The sequence below is a fragment of the Durio zibethinus genome, chromosome 6 (assembly GCF_047325235.1).
Source record: "Durio zibethinus cultivar Kanyao isolate XHJ-2024 chromosome 6, ASM4732523v1, whole genome shotgun sequence".
NCBI classification, from domain to species: domain Eukaryota; kingdom Viridiplantae; phylum Streptophyta; class Magnoliopsida; order Malvales; family Malvaceae; genus Durio; species Durio zibethinus.
This window is the reverse complement of record NC_143167.1, coordinates 31,403,245-31,427,128: the sequence shown is the minus strand read 5'-3', so window position 1 is coordinate 31,427,128 and position 23,884 is coordinate 31,403,245. Positions and strand designations below refer to the sequence as shown.

The 23,884-nt window shown below is 33.9% G+C and overlaps 2 protein-coding genes across 4 annotated transcripts; both read left to right on the top strand.

The window, feature by feature from the left end:
• The first annotated feature begins 3,152 nt into the window (after window positions 1–3,152).
• Window positions 3,153–16,631, top strand: LOC111284762 (protein ENHANCED DISEASE RESISTANCE 2-like). 3 transcript variants are annotated; one of them, XM_022873678.2, is made up of 22 exons: window positions 3,153–3,709; window positions 4,882–4,956; window positions 5,129–5,182; window positions 6,172–6,237; window positions 6,360–6,418; window positions 6,858–6,934; window positions 7,793–7,918; window positions 8,371–8,405; window positions 8,795–8,895; window positions 8,976–9,071; window positions 9,365–9,429; window positions 9,526–9,597; window positions 9,950–10,120; window positions 10,656–10,858; window positions 11,022–11,088; window positions 11,312–11,487; window positions 12,230–12,331; window positions 13,512–13,559; window positions 14,128–14,271; window positions 14,363–14,458; window positions 14,941–15,042; window positions 16,051–16,631. In XM_022873678.2, the coding sequence occupies exons 1-22, from the start codon at window positions 3,383–3,385 to the stop codon at window positions 16,141–16,143; spliced, it is 2,355 nt and encodes a 784-aa protein (XP_022729413.1). In that variant the 5' UTR covers window positions 3,153–3,382; the 3' UTR covers window positions 16,144–16,631. The 3 variants fall into 3 exon arrangements, with proteins under 3 accessions (XP_022729413.1, XP_022729417.1, XP_022729415.1); XM_022873682.2 differs by lacking the exon at window positions 9,950–10,120 and having other exon boundaries at window positions 3,173–3,709; XM_022873680.2 differs by lacking the exon at window positions 13,512–13,559 and having other exon boundaries at window positions 3,193–3,709.
• Window positions 16,632–20,171: 3,540 nt separating this feature from the next.
• LOC111284761 (uncharacterized) lies at window positions 20,172–23,825 on the top strand. The gene is made up of 2 exons (XM_022873677.2): window positions 20,172–22,798; window positions 23,226–23,825. Exons 1-2 carry the CDS (start codon window positions 20,242–20,244, stop codon window positions 23,531–23,533), a joined length of 2,865 nt encoding a protein of 954 aa, XP_022729412.2. The 5' UTR covers window positions 20,172–20,241; the 3' UTR covers window positions 23,534–23,825.
• Window positions 23,826–23,884: the final 59 nt, after the last annotated feature.

Sequence of the window (23,884 nt, the reverse complement as noted above, 5' to 3'; positions counted from 1 at the left end):
ACTTGTATATAATTTTTATAATATTTGATTTAATTTTTGATAAATTTTAATATAACCAGAAAAATGACCTGTGCTTAGCTTCGGGATCTATACAAAATTGGATATGATTTTTTTTTTTTTTGTTACAGAACAACACAATTTAAAAGAAAAAAAAATTGTTTTCAAAAAATATATAATACCAACCTTAGTTATTGCCTTCACTCATAGAAGCAAAAGCCGTCCAAATCTCTAGTTTTAACAATCCACCGTACAATATAAACCGCAAAATATCATTGCATCATTAAAATTTTAATGCTTGAACCAAAATAAAATGATTATTAGAGGTATATATAGAAATATGAAATCCTCTAAATTTCTAAGCCTATGAAAATAACACATTTCGAGTCTTAGTGGAAACCAAAACCCAGTCAGGCTTGTAATATGCTCTGTTTTGTCTAAAATAGAGATGCTGCTTACGGTTACACGAGCGGTCACCTTTGGATCCTGTTCACTTGATATTAGGGAAGCCATTTAAAATGAAGCATCTCATTTCCCCAGCTATACCTCTGTTCATAAATTTTTATCTTCTTGTTAGTTTAGCCAACAACCCGTCATCATTGGTATTTTTGTCCATGTTAGTTCATGTCTTGTCCTTACGACGTTTTGTCTCTTTCTAGTTATTCTTAGGCTGCATTTCGATTCAAATGTACTTATAGTGAGGCTGCATTTATTTTGAACATCGTGCTCAATGCACGAATATCCATTTATATGTACAATTTGAGGTAAGAGTGAATAAAAGTAGATTTAAATTGATTAAATTGTTTGAATCGGTTTATTTTATTTAATTTAAGTTATAATTAAAATTTTAAATCGATTAAATTAATTAATTTGATTAATTTTTTATTTTTAAATTTGATAATCGAATTAATCGAATTAATCAACTTTTTAATAAGTAAAAATAAAAAAATTTGAGATAAATATTTTTATTTATTTTTTTGATAAAATATTGTTGAAATTATTAAATCATTTAATTATTTAGTTAAATGATACTTGAGTTTGAGTTTTATTGAATTAAATTTATGATTAAATAATTATTCATAATAAAAAAATGATTAAAAAATCAGTTATTTAATCAAACCGAATCATTTTAATCTGTTTGGTTATTTAAAAATATTCGATCATTCGATTATTTGTTAAATGAAAATTAATTAAATTAATTATTAATTTTTTTAAATCGAATAAACCTATTACTCACTAATAATTTGAGGTGTGAAAATAAGGTTTTTTTATTGGAGGTTTTAAGTTCAGCCAATAAACACACAATTGATTTTTTATAGTCTTTTTATTCTTTTAATTTGGTTTATTCTCTTTCTTTTTTTATTTTAATTTTAAAAATTTGTATAAAATAATTCTAATTTGATATAATAAAAATCTATTTAATATATTATTGTTATTTTTTATTTATTAACAAATTATTATTTATCATAAAAATATTTTTTAAAAATTTTTATTATTTATTAATTTTTATAAATTAAATAATTTAAATTTTATTACATGTAAATTTTAAAATTAATGTCTTTAATAATCATTGTTTATCTTATTAAAATTCATCTCATCGCTATTATTATATTTACATATAAATACATATTTTTATCATAAATTATAATCTACCATTACAATAATTAATTTCATATTTATCACTATTTTTAATCTCATTAAAATTAATCTCATTGTCCAATTAAATTGACTCTTAATCTGGTGATATACCAAACTTCACGGTTACGATGATTTGTTGCCATATTGTGCAATGATAGTACAAAAAGAGTACATCCCACATTTGCTGAAGAAGAATTATTCAGATGAATCATTCACCTATTTCAGCTTGTACAACTAAAGTATTTTCCATTAGAGCAACCGGGGTGGAAGTCGAAATACAGTTGGTCTGGCTGGTTTTACATGTACACAAATGCACCATTGTCCCAGGCAAGGGAAGTCGGTTCATGATTAATACAAAAAGCAAACTAATATAAAGAGGCTCACATGCATGGCTGCGTGAGTGAGAATTTTGGTGAGTAGAGCACATGTTCACCAGCTGGCCCATTTCGATGAATTGCTTCTGATCATTTCGTTGGAGCATCAACTCTAAAATATAAGCTTTCTCAGTCATGCATTTTGTGGTTTCCCATTATTAGCTCTTAATGGTCAAAATATTATATATCTGACTTTGTCATACGGTTTTGTTCTAACATCACTTTCCTTTTATAAAAAGATGCATTATTCACGGATGATACTTCTACTCTCCCCTTTCAACTCTTTGAAAAATACATATAATTATGCATAATTATATAAAATTTAATTCAAATTCAAATCGAATTTTTATATTATTTGAATTTAATTTAATTTAACTGATATAATTTATCGGTTTTTTAAATTATTATTATTATTATTTTAACATAAATTTTAATATATTTAAATAAATTTAAGTATAAAATAATTATTTTATTTTATAAAAATTTTAAAAATATATAAAAATCAATAAAATATATAATTTGATTCGGTTAATTTTTTTTTTTTACTTCTCGATTTGAAATTCAATTCAAAATTAATATATATTTAATATTTGAATTTAAATTGAATTGAATAAAAAATTAAAATTTTTGAATTTAATTTGAATTAAATAAAAAATTATTTTTTTGAATTAATTTTTAATTTTTTTTATCATTATCACTATTGGCCAAACAAATAATGCATAGAAATTGATAAAAGAATAAAATTAATTGAGCTGTATTTTTTGTTTATAAATTAAGTAGACTCGATCAAATTATTTATTACCAACCAAAAAATTCATACTAAATTCTCATGTTATTTCATTAAAGTTTTTATATATATATATATAATTTAAGAATAAGAATACCTAAAAAAAAAACGGTAATGTAAATGTAAAGGATAAAGCGTTTGTTGAAAAGTTCGTTAAAGGTCGTTTTCTGTGAGTTCGACTGCATTACCGACGGACAAATTGTTGAACGAGATTTCGCCACATAAAACAAAAAAAAAACCTGTAAGATTTTTACCGAAAAGATCTACCTCTCATAAAAAAAAAACGGTTACGATTTTTTCTCACCAATGTTGACTATCTTTGTCGAATTCACCCCCTGCTTACACTTTTTCAATTGACTCAAAATAAAAAACCAGCAAAATAGATACCATATTACAAAGGCGTCCATAGAAGAAAAAAAAAGTTGGCCAAAACAAAAATATTCCCCTTCTCCTTCCTTCACCATTCCTCTCTCTGCTTATCTTTCTCTTTAGATTCGCTATCAATCAAATCAAACCAAAACTATTATAATCAATTTAAATTAAATCCAAATTGATTTTTGTTTCATTGTGACGGAAAATTTGCGATATGGAAACAACGACGGCGTTGAAGAAGGCGGGAGGCGAGGGAGGAAACGAGAAAGAAGTGTCCGACGGCAGCACCGGAAGCAGCAGCAATGACAATAGCAACATCAATAACAATAATAACAACGACAATAGCGGCGGTCATAAACATAGGCATAGCCGAAGCTTCAGCTATGGCGGGGATGAGAAGGGGATTTTTGAATATTTCGGGTGGGTATATCATATAGGAGTCAACTCGATTGGCCACGAGTATTGCCATCTTCGATTTCTCTTTATAAGGGGCAAATACGTTGAGATGTATAGAAGAGATCCTCACGAGAACCCTGGCATTGTTAGTAACGTCACTTTTTCTTTTTCTTCTTCTTCTTTTTGTTTTGAATTTATTGCAGCTTGTGATCATGGATACGCCGGGGGATTTTTTTTCCTTTTCAAATTGAGTATGTTGAAATTTTGATTTGTTTCGTTTTATGGATTCTTGAGCTCTTGTAGTATATTAATTATTGACAATTGAAAAATTTATTTAGGTAGTTTTCCTTGTAATTTCGGTGGTTTAATGAATGGATTAAAATTAAGTAGAGAGATGAAGATTGAGGTTATTGAGTTTGGGGTCCAAATATTTGATCTATTTCCAAAATTTGGTTGAATTGGTAGAGTGAGTTTATAATATACAAGGCTGCCTTTTAGCTAATTTAGCATAAATCACATGAAGAGAAAAGAAGGTTAAACACATTTCTGTTTGGCAAAGTCTATATAACCTTTATGAATGGTGCTGATTCCTTTAGATGTTAATATTTGTTTTCTTGGATAAGAATCAAGTAATAAATTAAATATAAAAATGAAAGAGGAGGGAGAATGTGTAACTTTTTCTCAGGAATTAATTTATTTGCTTCTAGGGCATCCTTCTGATTCTTAGAAGGCTTGGTGCTTTGGAGTTTGTAGAAAGCTGATTAAAATTCGTAAAACAATATTCAGCAAGACGCAGCAATTCTCTCAAAAGTGGAAATAAATTGCATTTCTTATTATTCTTGTTAATTTGTGACCTTTTTAATGGTTACATAATTTAACTAACATGGCTTCACTATTGTGTTCTTTAGAAGTTTGGATTTCAGTTTATAGAATTTAACTTGCCATTACATTACTATTAAATTTGGCTTGTAGAGTCCTCTTACTCTACTTTGGGGCCTTTGACAGTAGAACTGTTATCTATTATGAGAAAGTCGAAACTCACATAGGTCTCCAATTACAAAGTTCAAATTCAATGTTGTTTTATTTCTAACCACATTTAAAAGGAGATCCTGTATTTATTTATTATAATGGTGATGTATGAGATATCTTCAAATACAATATTATATATGGAAAATTTTTTAATTCTATTGCATGTTTTTCATTGCTATCTCTTGCCAATGTGCATGAAGTAACAATTACTTAAGTTATGTGGGTCAGACCACTCTTCAAATTTAATTGTTTATGTACTCTTGGTTGCTAATTTGTTACCTTGTCCAGAGACCTATTAGGAAGGGTGTCATAGGACCTACACTGATGGTGGAAGAGTTAGGGCGTCGAAACTTCAGTAATGGGGTAAGCCTGTTTTAATTGTCATTTTATTTGTTTATAGTTGTTATTCACAATTTTTTTTAGTTAGATCACTTCATGGTTTGCTTCTTGATTGGTTATTTTAATGTTTTTATGGTCAATCAGTGATGAAGCATGATGTTGCGCTTGATGGTTTTCTTTTGTTAACCATTTGTAGGATCTCTATGTTATACAGTTTTACAATCGATTGGGTGAGTCCAAGAAAGGAGAAGTAAGTTTGTTTCACACAATTGAATTGATAATGATCGCTAGATACCGGCATTTATTGCACATGACATATGACATTCTGTTGGTATGCATAATCTTTGAGTTTGTTGAGTTGTTGGGAATTGTGGTTTATAAGTTATGCCAATGTTTTGGGTGATAGCATGCTTGTCTTGGGTCACTTTTTTAACCTCTCCCTACAATTAATTTTGAAGCATGTCAAAAGATATTAAATGCTGTGGTTGGCTTCAGTAACTGCATGAGAAGGTTTATAAGTACTTCCTGTGGCCTAGTATGTAATATTGAAGGGGAAGATGTGATTATAACAAGAAAATACCTGATTGACTTATCTGGCCTACTATTTCTATGAGCATTCTAGTAAAATAGAACCTGATTGACTTATCTGGCCTACTATTTCTATGAGCATTCTAGTAAAATAGAGCCTGATGGACTTATCTGTCACCTTTTTGGCTGGCTTTATTTTTATGTCTTAAAGTGTAACTGAATCACTTAGAAAGCTTTTTGCTACTGGTTGAAGCTGACAAGCAGAATCACTTTGTTCTTTTTCAACTTCAAACCGCCATTGGGTATGGCAATAATCCATCTTTGAGCCATGCTGCTCAAAAAGAGATAATGTCCCCCAATCTCGTACAACAGTCAAAAGGAAAACCTCTCATACCTGTCTTTGGGAATATAATTTGCTCTAAAATCATGATTTTCTTTCTCCCATATTTGTCATTGTTTCAGTAATCTAAGCCATATTTTTATTTTTTTCTTTAAAGTCATGGATGTAAATCCTTCATGTCATATAGTGAATCCATGATGCACTTTGTTGGTTCTGCAATGATGCCTACTCCATAGCATAGGGCAAATGGCAACCTCGCACTTTTCGCTGCAAACATTTAGCTCTTTGAGTCACTTTTCTTTCTAATTATTGGTTACGTAGTCTTGTGCATAGAGGTGGCTCATGGCTAACATAGTTTTTTCTGCTTCAAGATTGCCTGTTCCACAGCTGGAGAAGCTCGGAAATGGATGGAGGCATTTGACCATGCAAAGCAACAGGTACAGAGAAGTCAGTTAAATTGGTTTGATTCATATATGCAGTTGCTTTCTTGGTTAGAAGGTAAGAACTTGTTGTCTCATTATTTTTTCTTATGTATTCACGTATCTACCTATTTTGACAGGCTGAATATGAGCTTTTAAGAGGAGGTAGTACCAGAAACAAATTAAGCATGGAGGCTGAGTAAGCTGTTTTTCCTCGACTATCTAGCTATAGCTGTCTTACTTGAGTTTGCTAATAATTAAAGACTGATTTTAGACAAATTTTATGGGTAACTGATTGTATTAATGAAGATTGAGGGGAAAATTCCATTGATAGGTGCAGAAGAGTCTAAGAATGGAATAATACTTAGCTGTCAGAGGAATAAATGCAGTATAAGTATAACTACATAGTCCTTTGACGTAACTTGAGTAAAAAATTTTGGTTTTGGTATATTGGCTGGCGATTTCATTTTCATACATATGTTTATTTTGACTCTGTAGCTGAACTAGAAGGTATAGTAGTTAGTAGCTACTTGCAACAAAATCAAGTTGATCTCTACATGCTTGTACATATTATACTTTGTTTTGCCCCTTTTTTTTCTGAAAGAAAAATAAATTATTCTACCTGTTTTATTCTGAAGTATTGATTTGGAAGGCCATCGACCTCGAGTAAGGCGGTATGCCCATGGACTAAAAAAGCTTATAAGAATTGGGCAAGGTGAGTTGGTCTTTGCCTTCATTATGATTTTGAGGCATTGCATCTTTTTAGGTTCAAAAAGAAGTTTGGTTGGTTTGTCTTTTTCAGAAACTTTTAATATTCAAAGAAGATTCTTTTGTCCACTTTGTGGTATAATGTAACCTCTTAATATATTGTAATTAGCATGGTTCCTCACATAAATTATTACGTGAAAACATTTAAAATGCAGTTTATTATGTGTGCCTTTAGATAATACCAGTAAAATTTCCCTTGAAACACGGTAAGCTAATGCTTCATGCTTGAGTCTTAAGATAAAGTGAATGCTGCATCTCATCATCTCCATTTCTTGTTCGGTATATTTTAGCTGAGTCTTGATGGAACTTTCCCATCATAAATGAAGGGGATAAAAAATTAAGTGTGCATCCCTAGTTAAGTCAATTGGACAGTTCTGAGAAAGTTAACCTTGTGACAAATTGAAAATCAAGAGAATGATTTCTTAAATTTGAGTATACCTTGGTGTTAGGAGTTTCAGCCTTTCAGAGGTGGCATGTTGAGCACTTTTGTCATGTGAAGCGCAGAGAACAACCTTGAACAGAACTTTTGTAGATAATTGATCATTTGGAGAGATTGAAAAAACATTATTCTATCATATTCAAGCAGAAAAATATGCTAGTATAAAAAATTAAATTTAGGAATTAACTGATATAAAGGGCCTTTTCTTTCCAAAAACATTTTCTTCCTTGAGTTTTTTTTTAGTTATTTTAATACAATAACATTTTATGTTTCTAATAAATATATGTTAATGAATTTTAAACTTAATATAATAATTTATATTGCAGACTAAAATTTTCAGTTCTCATTTATTTTCTTTGTTCATAGGTCCGGAGATGCTTTTGTGGCAAACCTCAAACTTGGGTGGTAATGTTACATCAGAGGGATATTTTGATGGGGAGTTTGGAGATGCAATTGAAGCACATGAATGGAAATGTGTTCGTACAATCAATGGTATCCTTCTTATACTTTTTTGGTTAAACTAAATGCATTAATCCAAAAGAAAAATGGCAAGATAAAGTGTAAAGAATACCGATGGAATTGAACTTTTTGGATTGGTGCAATGATATATAAAACCAAAGCAGACATAATCCATGCAAAACTGGAAAGAACTGTAATGATGTATTTCTCTTACTCGCCGTCAATGGTTTACAACAATCAATATGTCCTTTAAACAATTCTATTTTGTCAGAACTTCTCTAGCTTTATCACGTGATTGGGCTGGTTTCTGAGCATGTTGAAATAAGATTTGAAATTTTCCTCTCTCTATGGTGTGTAAATGAAAGATTTCGTTGTTTGTAAAGATATGTTATGAGTCTCTCAATATGCGAAGAATATGGAATGGTCCTAATGAAGAAACATTTTTTCTATAACCATCTGATAATTTGCTTTCTGTTTGGTTTCAGGTATTAGAATCTTTGAGGATGTGGCTGATTCAAAGGTATTTATATGATCATAACTTATTGTTTCTTTTATTTTTTATTTAGGACATGATAGAATTTCCCACGTGCTTATTGGAATTTTAGCCTTATCCAATTCACTTTGTTGAGAAAATGTGTACAGGAACATATCACATATAAAGCAACTTTACATTACCAGTATAACAGTTAAATCTTAGTCCAATGCCAAACATGCAGTTTTCAGATATTTCTTGTTGAACTTGTAGGTCTAAAATATCTCAGTGTCTGTGTTCTTTGCTGCAGCTTTCTTTCACCTTAAATTATTATTGAACACAATTTTCCTTATGTTCCTAAACAATATCAAAGTTTTGCAATTTCTGTTCATAAATGACTCAAGCTCTTGTTTAAATGTTCTTTGAATTATTTGTAGAGCGGAAAAGGTGCTCTTGTGAAAGCTATTGCTCTTATAGATGCAAGTGCAGATACTGTTTTTGAAGTAATCTTAAATCTGGACCGCCATAAGAGATATGAGTAAGTTGTTCCACCTATGTCCCTTGATTTCATATTTCCCATTAATGCAAGTTTAGTTTCTGTACTGACTATATTCACAGGTGGGATATGTTGACCGGTGACTTGGAGCTAGTAGATTCTTATGATGGACACTATGACGTTGTCTATGGAACTTATGATCCAAAATATCTTACTCGGTAGGTTTTTTCAGAATGGATTACTTGTTATTCTCTTTGAGGAACCATTTGCCAACAATGTGTAGTGCATGTGTAGTAAAGATTTCAAGTGACTTTTATCAAGCTCCTCCAAAGTTTGTACTTCTGATTGGTTTGATATATCCTCAAAACTTATTTTCTCATTATAAAGGATAATTTGATGTTGAACAATATTAGGTTCCTCAGTTAATCATCAGCTTGTCAAATTGGCATGAATCAATATTGTCTCTTTTGTCATTGGCTTACGTTTATTTGTCATGTTACATATTTTCTAGATGGCAATCCAAGAGAGATTTTGTATTCTCTAGGCAATGGTTTCGAGGCCAGGATGGCGAATACAGTGAGAGAATTGCTTATAACATTTTTAGTTTATTTATATGAAAACCAACATGCTTCTTGCCTCCTCTTTGCTCACATATGATATATTTTTTGGCAGCAATTTTGCAATTTCCAGCTGTACATAGGAAGCGACCTCCAAGATCTGGATACCAACGTACAACAATTAATCGTAAGAATCTGTATTCTTAGTTGGAAGAGTATTTTCTGTCTGAAGCATTTATAATCTCTATAGCTTGAATGCATTGTGCATTTAACATGAGACGCATACTTAAAATTTTGAAGGGATTGATTGGTCCATAAATATGATTTATCTTTATATTTTCTATTCAAGCAGCTAATGCTGCTTTTAGAGGTCAAGTTTCCATTCTGTGGCAACTCAGTTATTCTTAAGGTAGTGGTTATCGCTGAGGACTGCGAGATGACTCTTACATAGGTTTCTTAAGGAAAGAGACATCTTGTTATAAATCTTTTTTATATCTGTTAGTAATGTATATGTATATGTATATATCTATGGATGGCAGCATCTACTTGGGAGATTAGAAGTTTAAATGCACCCATGGGTTCAAACACTGCAAAATGCCTTGTAACACATATGTTGGAGATTCATACTGCTGGATGGTGTCGATGGAAGAAAAATAGCTGCTCGAAGTTTGAAAAGACCATCCCATATGCTTTATTATCGCAAGTAGCAGGTTGAGTTATCTAATCAAGTTCTTATTATCTGACTTATGATCTGATACTAACAATTAATGGCGTAGAGACATCTAGCATAATGTTGTCTCAGCAAATCAGGCCTGAGATCTCTGTTAGACGGGTGGGCTTTCAGAAATTTGTGCATTTTAGAGACTTGATAAGCTAAGACAACCTAACTTCACTGATCTCCAATATCCGCAACTATTCTTTCTATCCCTAGGAAATTCATGATCAAGGCGGGATGGACCTCTTTCATTTATCTCTGCTGGGATTGATTGTATTTGACTGGATTTTTTTTTTGTCTCAACCAATTTATAGGTTTATGATGAGTATACATTGCTTGACTTTCTGACAGTGTGACTAGAAAGGAGACATTACACACAGACATAGATTGCTGGCAACTATGAGAACATAAATGACAAAATTTCAAGAAATATTAAAAGATGAATCCAAACCTTCAGGGTTTTGTCATTGGTATCATATATACCATGGGCATTGCAGTGTTAGTTATGTTTCCTTGTAAATCTGTTTCAGGTTTAAAAGAATATATTGGAGCAAATCCATTACTCAAATGTGAATCTTCCTCCATGGTTGTCCAATCAAAACTTTCTGATGTTTCAACTTCCAGTGGCGAGTTTGAGGATGTAGAAGTTCAGGATGAATTCTATGATGCAATTGGTGGTGATTCTTCTTCATCATCAGAAGATGAAGAGAGTGATGATGGTGCAGACCAGAAGGTAATCCTTTTCCTCTTCGCCTCATTGAAAAACACAAGTCCCTCTCCTTCCTCCAAAAAGAAGAGTTAAAATTTTTTGCACTATTTGTGGATTTATGTAACCCAATTATTGATTGTTTTCTTGAAAACCTGTATTATTGATGGTTTTCTCTCAACTTTATCAGGAAAAGAAAATTAAGCTGAAGAATGTATCTTGGGCCATCTCAAGCTTAGCTTTGAAGCGAGCTTCAGGTTCTTTCTTTTCTTAGAATTTGTATTGGGAAAGATCGATCTGCTTTTACATTTTATTTAAAAAAGGAAGATTTTATCTCACAATCTGTTGCTATTGATTTATGCATCCTGGTTTCATTTTTGGTTGTGTCAGTAACAAGCAATTATAGCCTAAACAATCTCTTATCCCTAATTCTGCTGTGAGCTATTAAGTATACTAAGTATTAGGTCACTGCGGATGCAGCTCCAGATGCAAATAAGGAATTGGATCCTAGTGAACCTCCTGTCCATGTTGATGCAAGTCAATTCAATGGTTCCCTCCACAAAGCAAAGGATGAGGCTGACTCAAATTGTTGGACTTCTCCTGGTGGTAGAGGATTTATGATAAGAGGAAAGACTTACTTAAAAGATAGTGCCAAGGTGAGGTTTTTCTTTTCTTGAAAATCATTTGATATGTATTTGTCCTTGTTGTTTTATTTGGTTTGAGTGCAGTCTTATCTCATCATCTTACATCATCAAAGAATGAAATAAAGATTTTCTGGTATATTATTTTGGAAAAATGAGATTCAAATTGGAATGGCAATTGGTGTCTGCTTGGTATCTAGCTCTACTCATTCATTCTGTTCTCATCCTGAGTTGATACCTATTCTTCTGTTTGCCAGTTCTTATTAAGTCTGTTAGTGATTGGTGTGATTTAGTTTCCTTTACCTAATCTTGGCAGGTCTGGTTTCTAAATTGATTAATTGACTGAGATTTACATGTGTATGCATTAGTGTTATTTACTGTCTTACTGTTGTATTCTTTGTTTGGTTTCAAAATTGAGACCCTCTTGTTTAGTTCAGTAGTTTCATGTGCTTTGTTTGAATTATTATCATATTTTGATCCATTATTAATTTTTGCTTTCTTAATGTATGACCTCTTTGATTGCTTTTAAACTGTAATTATTTTGGCTTCATGTGCTTTCTGTTGTACAATCTGCAGCTCTAAATACAAATGAGAAAGTATGGCTTTTCCTATGATGAAAATTTTCTTTCCATTTTGTATCCAACAGCCCTCCTCCTGTGGTTTTTGTATATCTTTGATGCGTGTCTCGCATTCCTTGCTCTTGCTGATATTGGTTCTGCAGAGAATCAATTAAGTAATGGTATAAACCTTTTCACAGGTAATGGGTGCTGATCCCCTTCTCAAGCTCATAGCTGTTGACTGGTTAAAAGTCGATAAAGCCACAGATAAAATTGCATTGCATCCGAGATGTCTAGTTCAGGTATTATATTAGGTTTCATACTTTGTTCCCATTCCTTTCCAAGTGTGTATTACCATCATGTGAAGTTGCTTCATTCTTAGCAAATTTGCTGCATTGATTGGTGGCTTTTGGTTTTTATTTTTTCATTTACTTTCAACAATCATTGTGTAGATTAATCATACTAATATAACTTTACTGAATCCTTCTTAATCTGTGCATTTTAGATTCTCAAATTTGAGTGCTAAAATCCATAAATGGAACCAGTAGTTTTCAGGGTTTCACAACTTTTATTCCAAGTAAAATCTTATATATTTTGTAGGTTTTACTTATGAGATGTATATTCGTGTTCCTTGAAAACCTTCTTTAGCCTTGTTTATGTTTGATAATTAAAAGAATGACTATGCCTGTTACTCTTTATTTCATTTACTTCATGACAGTTCTGAGCCGGAATAAAAAGGAGAAGGTGCATTCAGTTGAGGTGTTTTCTTAATTTTTCTCAAACTTGATTAGCCTTTTAGACTGGATGAACCAATTTTAGAACTGACTTTGGAAAGCCTTAAAGTTTTCAGTTTTTCTGGTGATCTATGCAGTGTTAATTTCTTCAATTTTTATTTTCTTGAACCATTAATATTTCTTTGTCTAACAATAATAAACAAGGCCCTTTCCCTCTTTCAACATATCTCCTTTGTCTTGTCCTTGATTTCACTAACCTCATATTTCCCGAACCATCTGTTTCTTATACACCCACACAGCCACTGCAGCTCCTCATCTCAACTGCAATCATCTTCTATATATTATGACTTTATGAGACTTAACTAAAAAGCTATCAAAATGCCTGGCAGATTTGTAGATTTAAGATTTTTCTTTCAGTTTGCAAATTTTTAATTTGAGAATGAACTGACTGTTTATACATAATATCCATTAGCAAATAGTTTGCTACTCCTACAAGCTGTTAGGGACTAGAATTTGTTTTGGGACTGCCAAACTATCTATTCTCGCATCTTTGTATTCCTAATGTGTTGGACATTTCTGTTTTACATATAAATAACACACTGTCATATTCTCTGTCACACTGGACAGAAAAAGTTCCTTTCTGGATGGAAAGAGTTAATTTGCAAATATTTGAGCTATCATGCATGACTTTGCATAATTGAAAAACAGCTTTATGAGTTATGACCTAACTGCTATTTTTCATTTTCAGTCAGATGCAGGGAAAAAGCTTCCATTTATCCTTGTGATTAATCTTGAGGTACGCCTGTGGATGCATGTCAACCTCCTCTATCTGCACATATTTTTGGACAAAAAACCTGTTATATACTGGGATTTTTTATTAAACCCTTTCCTACAATGGTATGAGATAGTTATGAACATTATTCTATGTTAAAAGCTTACTCCTGCAGAAAACGAATTATTAAAAGCAGAAAGTTGTTTGCTTGGGACATATAGGCTTGAGTGTCTGACATTTAAGATCGTGTCAGGTAGGAGTAATGCTGCTTTGGCCATAGTTTCTAAACAAAAATGTTGAGCTCATTTAAAGAAATGCTAATCCTGAAATAGGCATGTATTTAGTGGATAATATTAACACAAAAGTGGAAAATTTTGAACAAATTTTATTGTTGTAGATGGTCAACGAAGATCACCTCTGGCCTTTAGATTTGCTTCTAGTTCCTAATTTTCTCCCAAGCATACTGATTTCGAAGGATAACAATGGGAATAATTGTAGCATGGGGAGAATTTTATGGAATTCTTTTTTTGGTTGCAACAAGTTTCATTTTGGTCTGTCAAAGAGGATATGTGTTTTAGTGTCTCTCTTTCAGGTTCCTGCAAAACCAAACTATAGTTTGGTCCTCTACTATGCTGCTGAAAGGCCTGTGAATAAAAATTCTTTATTGGGAAAGTTTGTGGATGGAACGGATATGTTTCGTGATGCAAGATTTAAACTGATACCGAGCATTGTTGAGGTAAAAAATGCTATATTGTAAACATCTTAACTGGCTTTTATCTATTTGTTCTAATGCTATTGAAAGCTCATTTGTTTTCAAATGCACACAGGGGTATTGGATGGTCAAGCGTGCAGTCGGAACAAAAGCTTGCCTACTTGGGAAAGCTGTTACCTGCAAATATTTCAGGCAAGACAACTTTCTGGAGGTAATGCAACCTAAGTTTTTGCTAATTTCCTTTCGTCAGTAGGCAAGCTAGTGATTGCTGCATCTACAATTTAGATTAGTTATGAAATTGATGCATTTTATCCAGAAACTACAAATATACGAAAACACAGTATTTCATGGTTTAATTGAGCTTCCATCAACTGGATGGGATCAAGTGAGAACTTGGAATCCCATATTTGCTGCCCTTTACCGGAAGACCAAGTCTGCAGATTTTATTATAATCTTGAAGCCTTTGTGGTATCAGGATCTAAAGTCTTTAGATATCTCTATAATCTTAGAAGTTCCACTGCAGTGATATATACCGCAATGATATCTAATATATTTCTATATTTATAGTTAATGCCTATTCTTGCAATTTCCAAAGTTGACTTGCAATCCTACACTGTTATGAAGTTTTATTGACTAGTTAGATGAAGTCTTTCTGATCTTGATGATACTGTTGCTGAATCTTCTATTTTGCAGATTGACGTGGACATTGGGTCATCATCTGTAGCAAGAAGTGTTATTGGCCTTGTCCTTGGATACGTCACGAGCTTAGTAGTAGATCTTGCAATATTAATTGAGGTTAGTACCCTTTTTGTGCCGTTAATCTGTGAAAGTACTGTCTTCTAATCTGGAGTTTTGGCTTTGGCATAGACCTGAGCTTGTAAATGGTTGGGACTTTTTATGGTTATTATCATGCGATGTCAAGCGAATTTTGTGCATTTGCTGTTTGGATCAATTATGAAACTTTGGGGCATGCTTGAGAACTATTTCTGCTGGAAATTCTGTTCTCATACAAAGGGAAGAATTTAAAATGTGTTTGGGAACAAAAACAGAAAACAAAAAGCAATCCGAAACAGCTCTTTTCTTATGTATTTTTTTTGCTTGTCTAACTTGATACTATAGTTCCTCGAGCATTTTAGCTCTAGGTTGTGTGGTTTTTTTATATTGTTGTTTGCAAGCATTTTATTCGTACAATTTGTGCTTCACTGTGGTACAGTTTTGAAATGCGCAAACTTTTTTGGATTTATTCTTTTTTCCAGTTAGGTCTTGTTGCAGCTGCAACATACGTAAATGAACTTTTTTTTTTTGTACAAAGGAGGTCGTACTGAAAAAAAGGGAAGCGATTGCAAGTACTGAAATTTAAACTTTAGATATGTTGGATGCCACTTTTTAATGATGGCTTCATGAACCAATTAAGCTAAGCCTCGGGTCCAAAATGAACAATTTTAGTATCTATAATTTTAGTCTTCTCTCGGTTTTTCTACCCATAGTATCCTCGTAGACAACCAATTAAGAAGAAAACTCCCAGAATTTTGGCTGCTGATTAGCAGTATGTTTAGGTTTAGGAAATCCTCTTTTCACTCTGAACAAAATTTCACTATATTTCTTCATAGTCAACTAATTATACTTTGAGCAATATCCTCATTGGGATTTTGAAATTCATTAATCATGTTTAGTTACACAATGATTAAAGTACTATAGAAATTCACACTAGATATCTGAAGTGCTGTATAAAATTGAATTGTTCCAAATTTTTCCCTTAAAAATCACGTCTGAAACCTAGATATTGACATCGTCCATCTGCAGGCAAAGGAAGAGGCAGAATTGCCTGAGTACATTCTGGGCACCGTTCGACTGAACCGTGTGAGGCTTGAATCTGCTGTACCACTGGATGTTTGAGTTTTTCCACTTTTCTTATGCCGATGCTTAAGTATCTTGTGCTCCAAGGTTGCCATCACTATAAGTAGGCCCCGTTTTTAAATGTTTCCTGCGGATTATAGTGTAAGACTATTGATGAGTTGGCTTCCAAATTTTAGTGCCATATTTTATCCCAAGTTTTGTATCTTCTGATTATGCAGTTTACGTGATTTGTGGGGACTAGCGTTGGGTTCATATTTGGTCTGTCATATTGCGTAAATGAAGTGGCTAAAGAAGTCGCTTGTGATTATGCTTCAAAAAGATCATATTGGGTGAAGAACAATCATATATTTTGTACATAAAAGTTTCCCAGAGTTTGGGACACCTTCCGGTATAAATAGCACATTGTCACTTGGGACTTCTATTGAAGGGGCATTGGGTTTATTGTAATCTTTTTGTCCAAAATCATTTGCTATAATAATTTGTTGAGAAATGGTTTTTTTTTTCTTGTATCTTTCCAATTAATTTTATCTTTCAATTCTCTTTATCAGGTTTCAGCTAAGTAGGCGTGTTAGATGCACTACTTTTTTCTCACTTACTGTTTCTTCTTTAGGATTCATTGAACTGGTTATGGAACAGAAATGAATTTTCCACCTTTCAGCTAGCTAACATACAATTTGGGCATAAGAGATTCTTATCTGGAGAACATTCTAACGTCTGGGTTCAAGTTCAACCAAATCCTTCAGGAATCATGCCGCACCCAGAATATATGACACTGGTATGAATCAACAGTCCTAATATTCAAGTTATGAATAAAATATCCTTTCGTGGAGTTTAATTTAATTTTTACCACTTAATGCTACTTTTAATCTTTTCCCATTGAGTTAGTGGTGCTGGCTTCTTTGATATCTGTTTTAAATTAATCTCTCAAAGTCCTAAACACTAGGGATCCAAATTATTCTGTTCTGGGAGGAATACAGTCGATTTTAGGTTAGGGGTGTTTCTCCATAAGAGTAGAACAACTTTGATTTGCAAATTGCATGGTTTTGGGTCCTACAAGAAACGGACAAATTTATTAGAGAATTCTTATAAAAGGTAGTGGAAATTAAAGATGTGTCGCTTTCTTCAACCACTTTACTAGCTCCACTCACTCTCTTTGCCATACTGTTCTTTAAACATTTTATTTATTGATGTTTTCTTCTTATTGATATCCATCCGTTGTGCTTGGCTCATTAGTTTCAGCACCACCTATTTTTGACCAAATGTTCCCCAGCTTCTCAATAAAGGAACCCTGGAAACTCAAAATTGCCCTTCACTCAACGCATAGGCATACCCAAGTTCAAGGCTAGCAATAATCATTTTTTAAATTTAATTACTTGGGTGCCCTACCTTTAAGAAAGAGGAGATGCTCAATTAGTTGGTAAAAATGTTTAGTGGCACTTTTTCGTATGATCAGATTAAGATATAAAATCATATATGAACCTAATTAAGCTCCACCACTTTTGACTACTTGAGTGGGAATCCAATTCAAGTTCATTTTTTTCCCTAAAAAGATGTGTTCCTCCCACATCACACGGCCATGCAGTCGGTGCATGGTCTTTTTCGATCTTGTCAGGGGGGAATTCTTTGGAATTCCTTTTTACATCCAACTCTGATTACCGAACGGGGTATAGCTATTAACGCACAGTAGTTGATCGACCTTCAATCTTGATCCCCCTCGTGTGAGTTAAATGTAATCTTTACGAAATTTACCTCTTGAGCCCTTTTTTTTTTTTTGGCTTGGGATTTGCTCAAAGTTAATCCTCTTTCAAGGACTAGAAATAAAATAAAATAAACTTTCTAAAACGACATAATTACAGTATAATCAGTTAAAAGCTGTTATTAAGAGGCTATAAGAATGCTTTGGATGAAACTCATAGAAAGATGGGAAGTAATAATATAGTTAGGCTTTTAATGGCACATGAAAGCTCTCTGGAGTATTGCATTTGGTTTTGCAGAGTTCAGAATAGCTTTCACAGTAGCAGATTTTTTATCACCCCCATTAATTGAAACCTAATTATAACACGCAACTGGGGCTCTTCACACAATCACGGGCCACTGTGAAATTCTGCAGTTGCTGCCTCTGCGATCTGCCTCTCGTAAAGTGGGGTGGTTTCCAAGTGTTCAAGGCCTTGCACTGTCTTCCATAATGAATATGGACATGAGCTTCGACATCTTTTTGCTACTGAGTCTGTACTCTTGTTCTTACTTCCAATTTTAAAACCCTAGCTTAAAAAAAAAAAAAAAACTAGCAAAGTTTTCCCCACTGTTTGCCTACTTGCATATTTATTCACGTGCCCCACTTTCCTTGGTAGGGAAGATGCATATATATATATGTATGTAATTACAGAATGATGTTTCCATGTACAAATATTCACGCTCCCTGGTGTAAATGAGTGATTAAAAAGCAAACTGCGGTTGAGAACAAAGATTATGCGGTCAAAATCATGCAATCCAAGCTACCTAAGCCTGATTGTCGGTCCATAGTTAGATGAACAAAAATTCAAGATCGTGGGGTCAAAATTACTGTTGAGAAAATGTTTGACTTTTACCATAAAATTGAGTCGTTGATACAGAGAATTTGACGGTTTGATGGATTGATCAGGTTTAGGGTTACTCGTACTTTAAGCTTCTTTTAATCATAAAAGACCCCCAAGGCTACTTCCCTCGAGGGATTCTTTTTTCTTTCGTTGTATAATCATTGGATCGCATGTGGACCAGTAACCTGAGCAGTCACTGCCAAGCAACACACATGTCAAGGACGGACCTTTTTTACTTCCTTCAAAGACACAAAAGGCTAAGCCATCATAAATCAAGGGAAATGGTGTGGCTTTTATCACAACCCTTGTCTTTACTCTTTACCTTCTCCGCACCTGCTGCTGTCAATTCAACAACATGATAAATGAAAATCCTGGCAAAGATCTTTATCTTGTCCCTGCCGGCATGGCATACAAGTTGAAATCAATCCAATAAAGAGTTGTAACCCATTCGATATTGCTTGGTATTCATTTCTTTCATTTCAGAAAAATGCATATTTTCTATTTTGATTATGAACTGTAATTGTCTTGGGATAGAACTAGAATTTATTACTTGCATGGAAGTTTCACAACCGGTGGGGGATTTCTGTGCATGCCGGTGAAAATAATGAATAAGAAAAAGGGATTATAAAAGAGTATTAAAGTAAAGAATGTCATTCTTACTTGGTCCAATTGTTGTAACAGTTCAAATATGCAGGAACGGCTTTCATTTTCCTTTTAGAGCAAATGTCAGTTTTGGGAGAAATCGACCAGGGTGCAGCTACAAAGTTGAAGTTTAATGCATCAAGTTATTGCATCCTCCCCTCCCCAATCAACCCATGAATCGAAATTCACTCCTAAACCACCAAAAGAAAAGATTTTTCATTCCCCTTTTTCCATTTTTTCTTACCCCATAAACACCAAATTATTTTCATTTTCCATCAATAGACCTACTATATCTACCTATAATGATCATTTGCTTTCTCAGTCTTTATCCACATACAATTTTCACCATGGTTGTGATAAAATAATTCAAACAAACTATAATCATTAACGGTCCAAAAAATGGTTTATAACAGCTTTCGTCTTAATTGCCAAATAAGTGTCTAACTGATTCAACTTTATATATGATTATGCAATTTTGCTTCAACTATAAAAGTCTATGCAAAACTCTTTTCTTATTTCTATGACTAAACAATGAATATGATGATTTCAATGATGCCCCACTCTGATATACTAATTCAAATTAAAACACTGCTGATAATATATAGGATTCTCTCCAGTGAAAAGTAAGAAAAAGATGGCTCAAAGATAGGTAAGCTTTATTCCGTAATGGCAAACACCATCCAAATAAACTTTCGACCGCAAGGCCCCACCTTGCCCACAAGAGCAACCCAATAACATTCTCATATCAACTAATCATTATACGTCATTCCCCTCTTTCATGCGTCCTTTCCCCATTTCCCATGCATCAAGCTCATCTTAAAAACACAGAAACACAGCTTGCAGCGAGGTGACTGACCTTTTTTTTTTCGTTCTTTGTGGTTTTAGTTTGTCTCTCTTCCTTCTTTACTGCGAGTTCCAAATGGAGATTTTCCTATGGACGCACTTCAGTCTTCTCTTCTCTTCCATGTTAATTGCAGTGGTATTAGCTGCTGATCCTTATTCAGATGCTCTATTGAGCTTAAAATCAGAGATTATTGATGATTTTAACGGTCTGGATGATTGGTTAGTGCCCCCTGGAGGAAATCCTTCAGGGAAAGTATATGCATGTTCTTGGTCTGGTGTCAAATGTGATAAAAACTCCAGCATTGTTATTGGTTTAAATCTTTCAATGAAGAATCTTACAGGTAAGTTACTTGGAAAGCAATTCAGTGTCTTCACTGAGCTTGTTGATCTCAACATCAGTCAAAACTCATTCTCTGGAGAACTTCCTGTTGAAATCTTCAACCTCACCAATCTAAGAAGCTTAGATATGAGCAGAAACCGTTTTTCTGGCCACTTCCCAGGAGGAATCACCGGTCTTCGAAACTTGGTTGTTTTTGATGCTTTTAGCAACAGCTTCTCAGGGCCATTGCCTGTTGAGCTTTCCGAGCTTGAATTTCTGAAGGTGCTCAATTTAGCTGGTAGTTACTTCAATGGACCAATCCCATCCGCCTATGGGTTTTTCAAGAGCCTGGAATTTCTTCACTTAGCAGGGAATTTCCTCTCTGGGAATATACCAACGGAACTGGGTAATCTCAAAACAGTGGCACATATGGAGATTGGCTACAACTCTTATGAAGGTAACATCCCATGGCAGTTGGGAAACATGAGTGAGCTTCAGTATCTTGATATTGCCGGTGCAAATCTCTCTGGCTCAATACCCAGGCAACTCTCCAATCTCACCAAGCTTCAGTCACTTTTTCTCTTCAGAAACCAGCTCACTGGATTGATTCCATTGGAGTTTAGCAGAATCGTGCCTCTCACCAACTTGGATCTCTCCGATAACTTTATTTGTGGCCCTATTCCTGAGAGCTTTGCAGAATTGAAGAATCTAAGACTGCTCAGTCTTATGTACAATGAAATGAATGGCACTGTCCCAGAAGGCATAGCTGAACTTCCATCATTGGATACTCTGTTTATATGGAACAATTTCTTCACTGGATCACTTCCAGAAAACTTGGGCAGGAGCTCAAAACTTAGATGGTTGGATGTTTCAACAAACAGTTTCATTGGCAGCATTCCACCTGATATTTGTGCAGGTGGTGAGCTATTTAAATTAATCCTGTTTTCTAACAAGTTTACAGGCAGTCTTTCACCTCTATCCAATTGTTCTTCGCTTGTTCGCCTTCGACTTGAGGATAATTCATTCTCAGGTGAAATTCCTTTGAAGTTCAGCCATCCTTCTGATATCACATACATAGACCTGTCCAGGAACACGTTTACTGGCGGAATTCCCTCAGGTATTTCTCAAGCTTCAAAGCTTCAGTATTTTAATGTCTCTAATAATCCAGAACTAGGGGGAATGATCCCAGAACCAACATGGTCTTTGCCACTTCTTCAAAATTTCTCTGCATCATCATGTAACATCTCTGGGAATCTACCTCCATTCAGATCGTGCAAATCCATTCTGGTTGTTGAACTGCAGATGAACAATTTGTCTGGAGCTGTCCCAAAAAGTATTTCCAATTGCCAGGCACTTGAGACGCTTAATTTAGCTAGCAATCAGTTAATTGGTCATATACCTGAGGAGCTTGCTAGTCTTCCTGCTCTAAGTATTGTGGATTTGTCACGTAATCATTTCAGCGGTTCAATGCCCGCAGCGTTTGGCAAGTCTTCAAACTTAGTACTTCTGAATGTATCATTCAATGATATCTCTGGTGTCATTCCCTCAGAAAAGGTGCTGCAATCAATGGGTAGAAGTGCATATGTTGGAAATCCAGAGCTATGTGGAGCACCTCTTAAATCATGTTCAGGTTCAATAGCAATCTTGGGAAGCAAAAGCACAGGAAAGCTTAGGTTAGTTCTGTTACTCTGTGCAGGAGTAGTCATACTCATTGTGTTATCAGTTTTCTGGCTAATTTACCTCCGCAAAGGCAGCAGAGGCCAATGGATAATGAACTCGTTTATAGGACTCCCACAGTTTACAGTAAATGACATTTTGAGGAGTTTTAATTCTACTGATTCCATGGAAGAATTGCCACCTCTATCAGCTGCAGTTTGCAAAGCAGTGCTACCCACTGGAATAACAGTTTTGGTGAAAAAGATAGAATGGGAGCCAAAGAGAATCAAGGTTGCCTCAGAATTTATAACACAAATGGGAAATGCAAGGCACAGGAATTTGGCCCGACTACTTGGTTTCTGCTACAACAAGCATTTGGCTTATCTGCTGTATGACTACTTGCCTAACGGAAATTTGGCTGAGAAGGTGAGAATGCAAAGAGATTGGGCAACCAAGTACAGAATTATAATTGGAATTGCCAAGGGACTTTGCTTCCTTCACCATGACTGTAATCCTGCAATTTCTCATGGAGATTTGAAGTCAAATAACGTAGTCTTTGATGATAATTTCGAACCCCGTCTAGCAGATTTTGGGTTCAAATATCTGATACAGTTGATCAAAGGTACAGTTCCAGCTACAACTTCCAGATTGGGAACAGGTACAAATCATCTATTCACTTTCCATGGATTCCTTTATTCAAAATCTTGCCATTTCAAACAAACAAAATTAACTTTTTAAGTTAAAAGTCCTTAGATGTTCAAAGCCAAGACAATGTCTGAACAAACTGTAACATACTTTTTTGCCTATGATTAAAAAAAAAAAGAAAAACCTAGAAAATTTTGCTTTCAAAACTACACCTAGACCATTAAAAGTTACTATTATCCATTAAAAGTTACTATTATTCCCCTATGAGCATTCTCTAGAGAGTTTATGAAACAAATTCTTGCTTGAAAAGACATCATTCCAAGAATTCGATGTTGTAAAAAGACGTTATCCTAATTAAGAACCTGATTTTAAGCGATGGCTCAATTTCTGTTAATTCTTTTTCTTTTTGTTCTTGAATTCTTATTTAACATTTGAAACAGGTCAATTCAATGACGCAATCAAAGAGGAACTATACATGGACATACACAACTTTGGGGAGATCATTCTGGAAATATTAACTAATGGTAGGCTGACAAATGCTGGACCAAACATACAGACCAAACCAAGGGATATTCTTTTGAGAGAAATATACAATGACAATGAAGCTGGTTCCATCAATTCTTTGCAAGAGGAAATAAATCTGGTTCTTGACGTTGCTCTGCTTTGCACCAGAAGCAGGGCAGCTGACCGACCTTCTATGGAAGATGCGTTGAAGCTTCTATCAGGGTTGAAGCCGCAAGGCAAATAATAGTACTTTTGAAGAAGAAGAGTTGCAATATTTGCTTCACATCACGGTGGAAGGACATCAACGGATACATATATACTGTAGTAAATAGTTTTTTTTATTTGTTTAAGATAAATTATTTGTATTTTGATTTGGTTGCTAGCTTGTTTATATCGATGAATATCTATAGTTATTGTCATATCGGAAAAACAACTGCCATTATCTTGTTTTTCAGGTGGATAGTTTTCCTGTTTATGGCACAATTTAATGAATTTAATCTTTATATAATGCTAAACGTTCATATAAAAACAATTGATAAATGTGCTAAAATTTTACAAATAATTTGAATGAAGTGGCATTTTAGAGATTACATGA

What these genes read in the sequence shown, in the direction of transcription:
- LOC111284761 (XM_022873677.2), top strand. Translation starts at nt 20,242, where the DNA reads ATGGAGATTTTCCTATGGACGCACTTCAGTCTTCTCTTCTCTTCCATG. An exon ending in AACTTCCAGATTGGGAACAG is followed by an intron (nt 22,799 to 23,225) that starts GTACAAATCATC and finishes CATTTGAAACAG; the next exon opens with GTCAATTCAATGACGCAATC.
- LOC111284762 (XM_022873678.2), top strand. Translation starts at nt 3,383, where the DNA reads ATGGAAACAACGACGGCGTTGAAGAAGGCGGGAGGCGAGGGAGGAAAC. An exon ending in AGGCCAGGATGGCGAATACA is followed by an intron (nt 9,430 to 9,525) that starts GTGAGAGAATTG and finishes ATTTTTTGGCAG; the next exon opens with CAATTTTGCAATTTCCAGCT. An exon ending in TGATACCGAGCATTGTTGAG is followed by an intron (nt 14,272 to 14,362) that starts GTAAAAAATGCT and finishes AAATGCACACAG; the next exon opens with GGGTATTGGATGGTCAAGCG.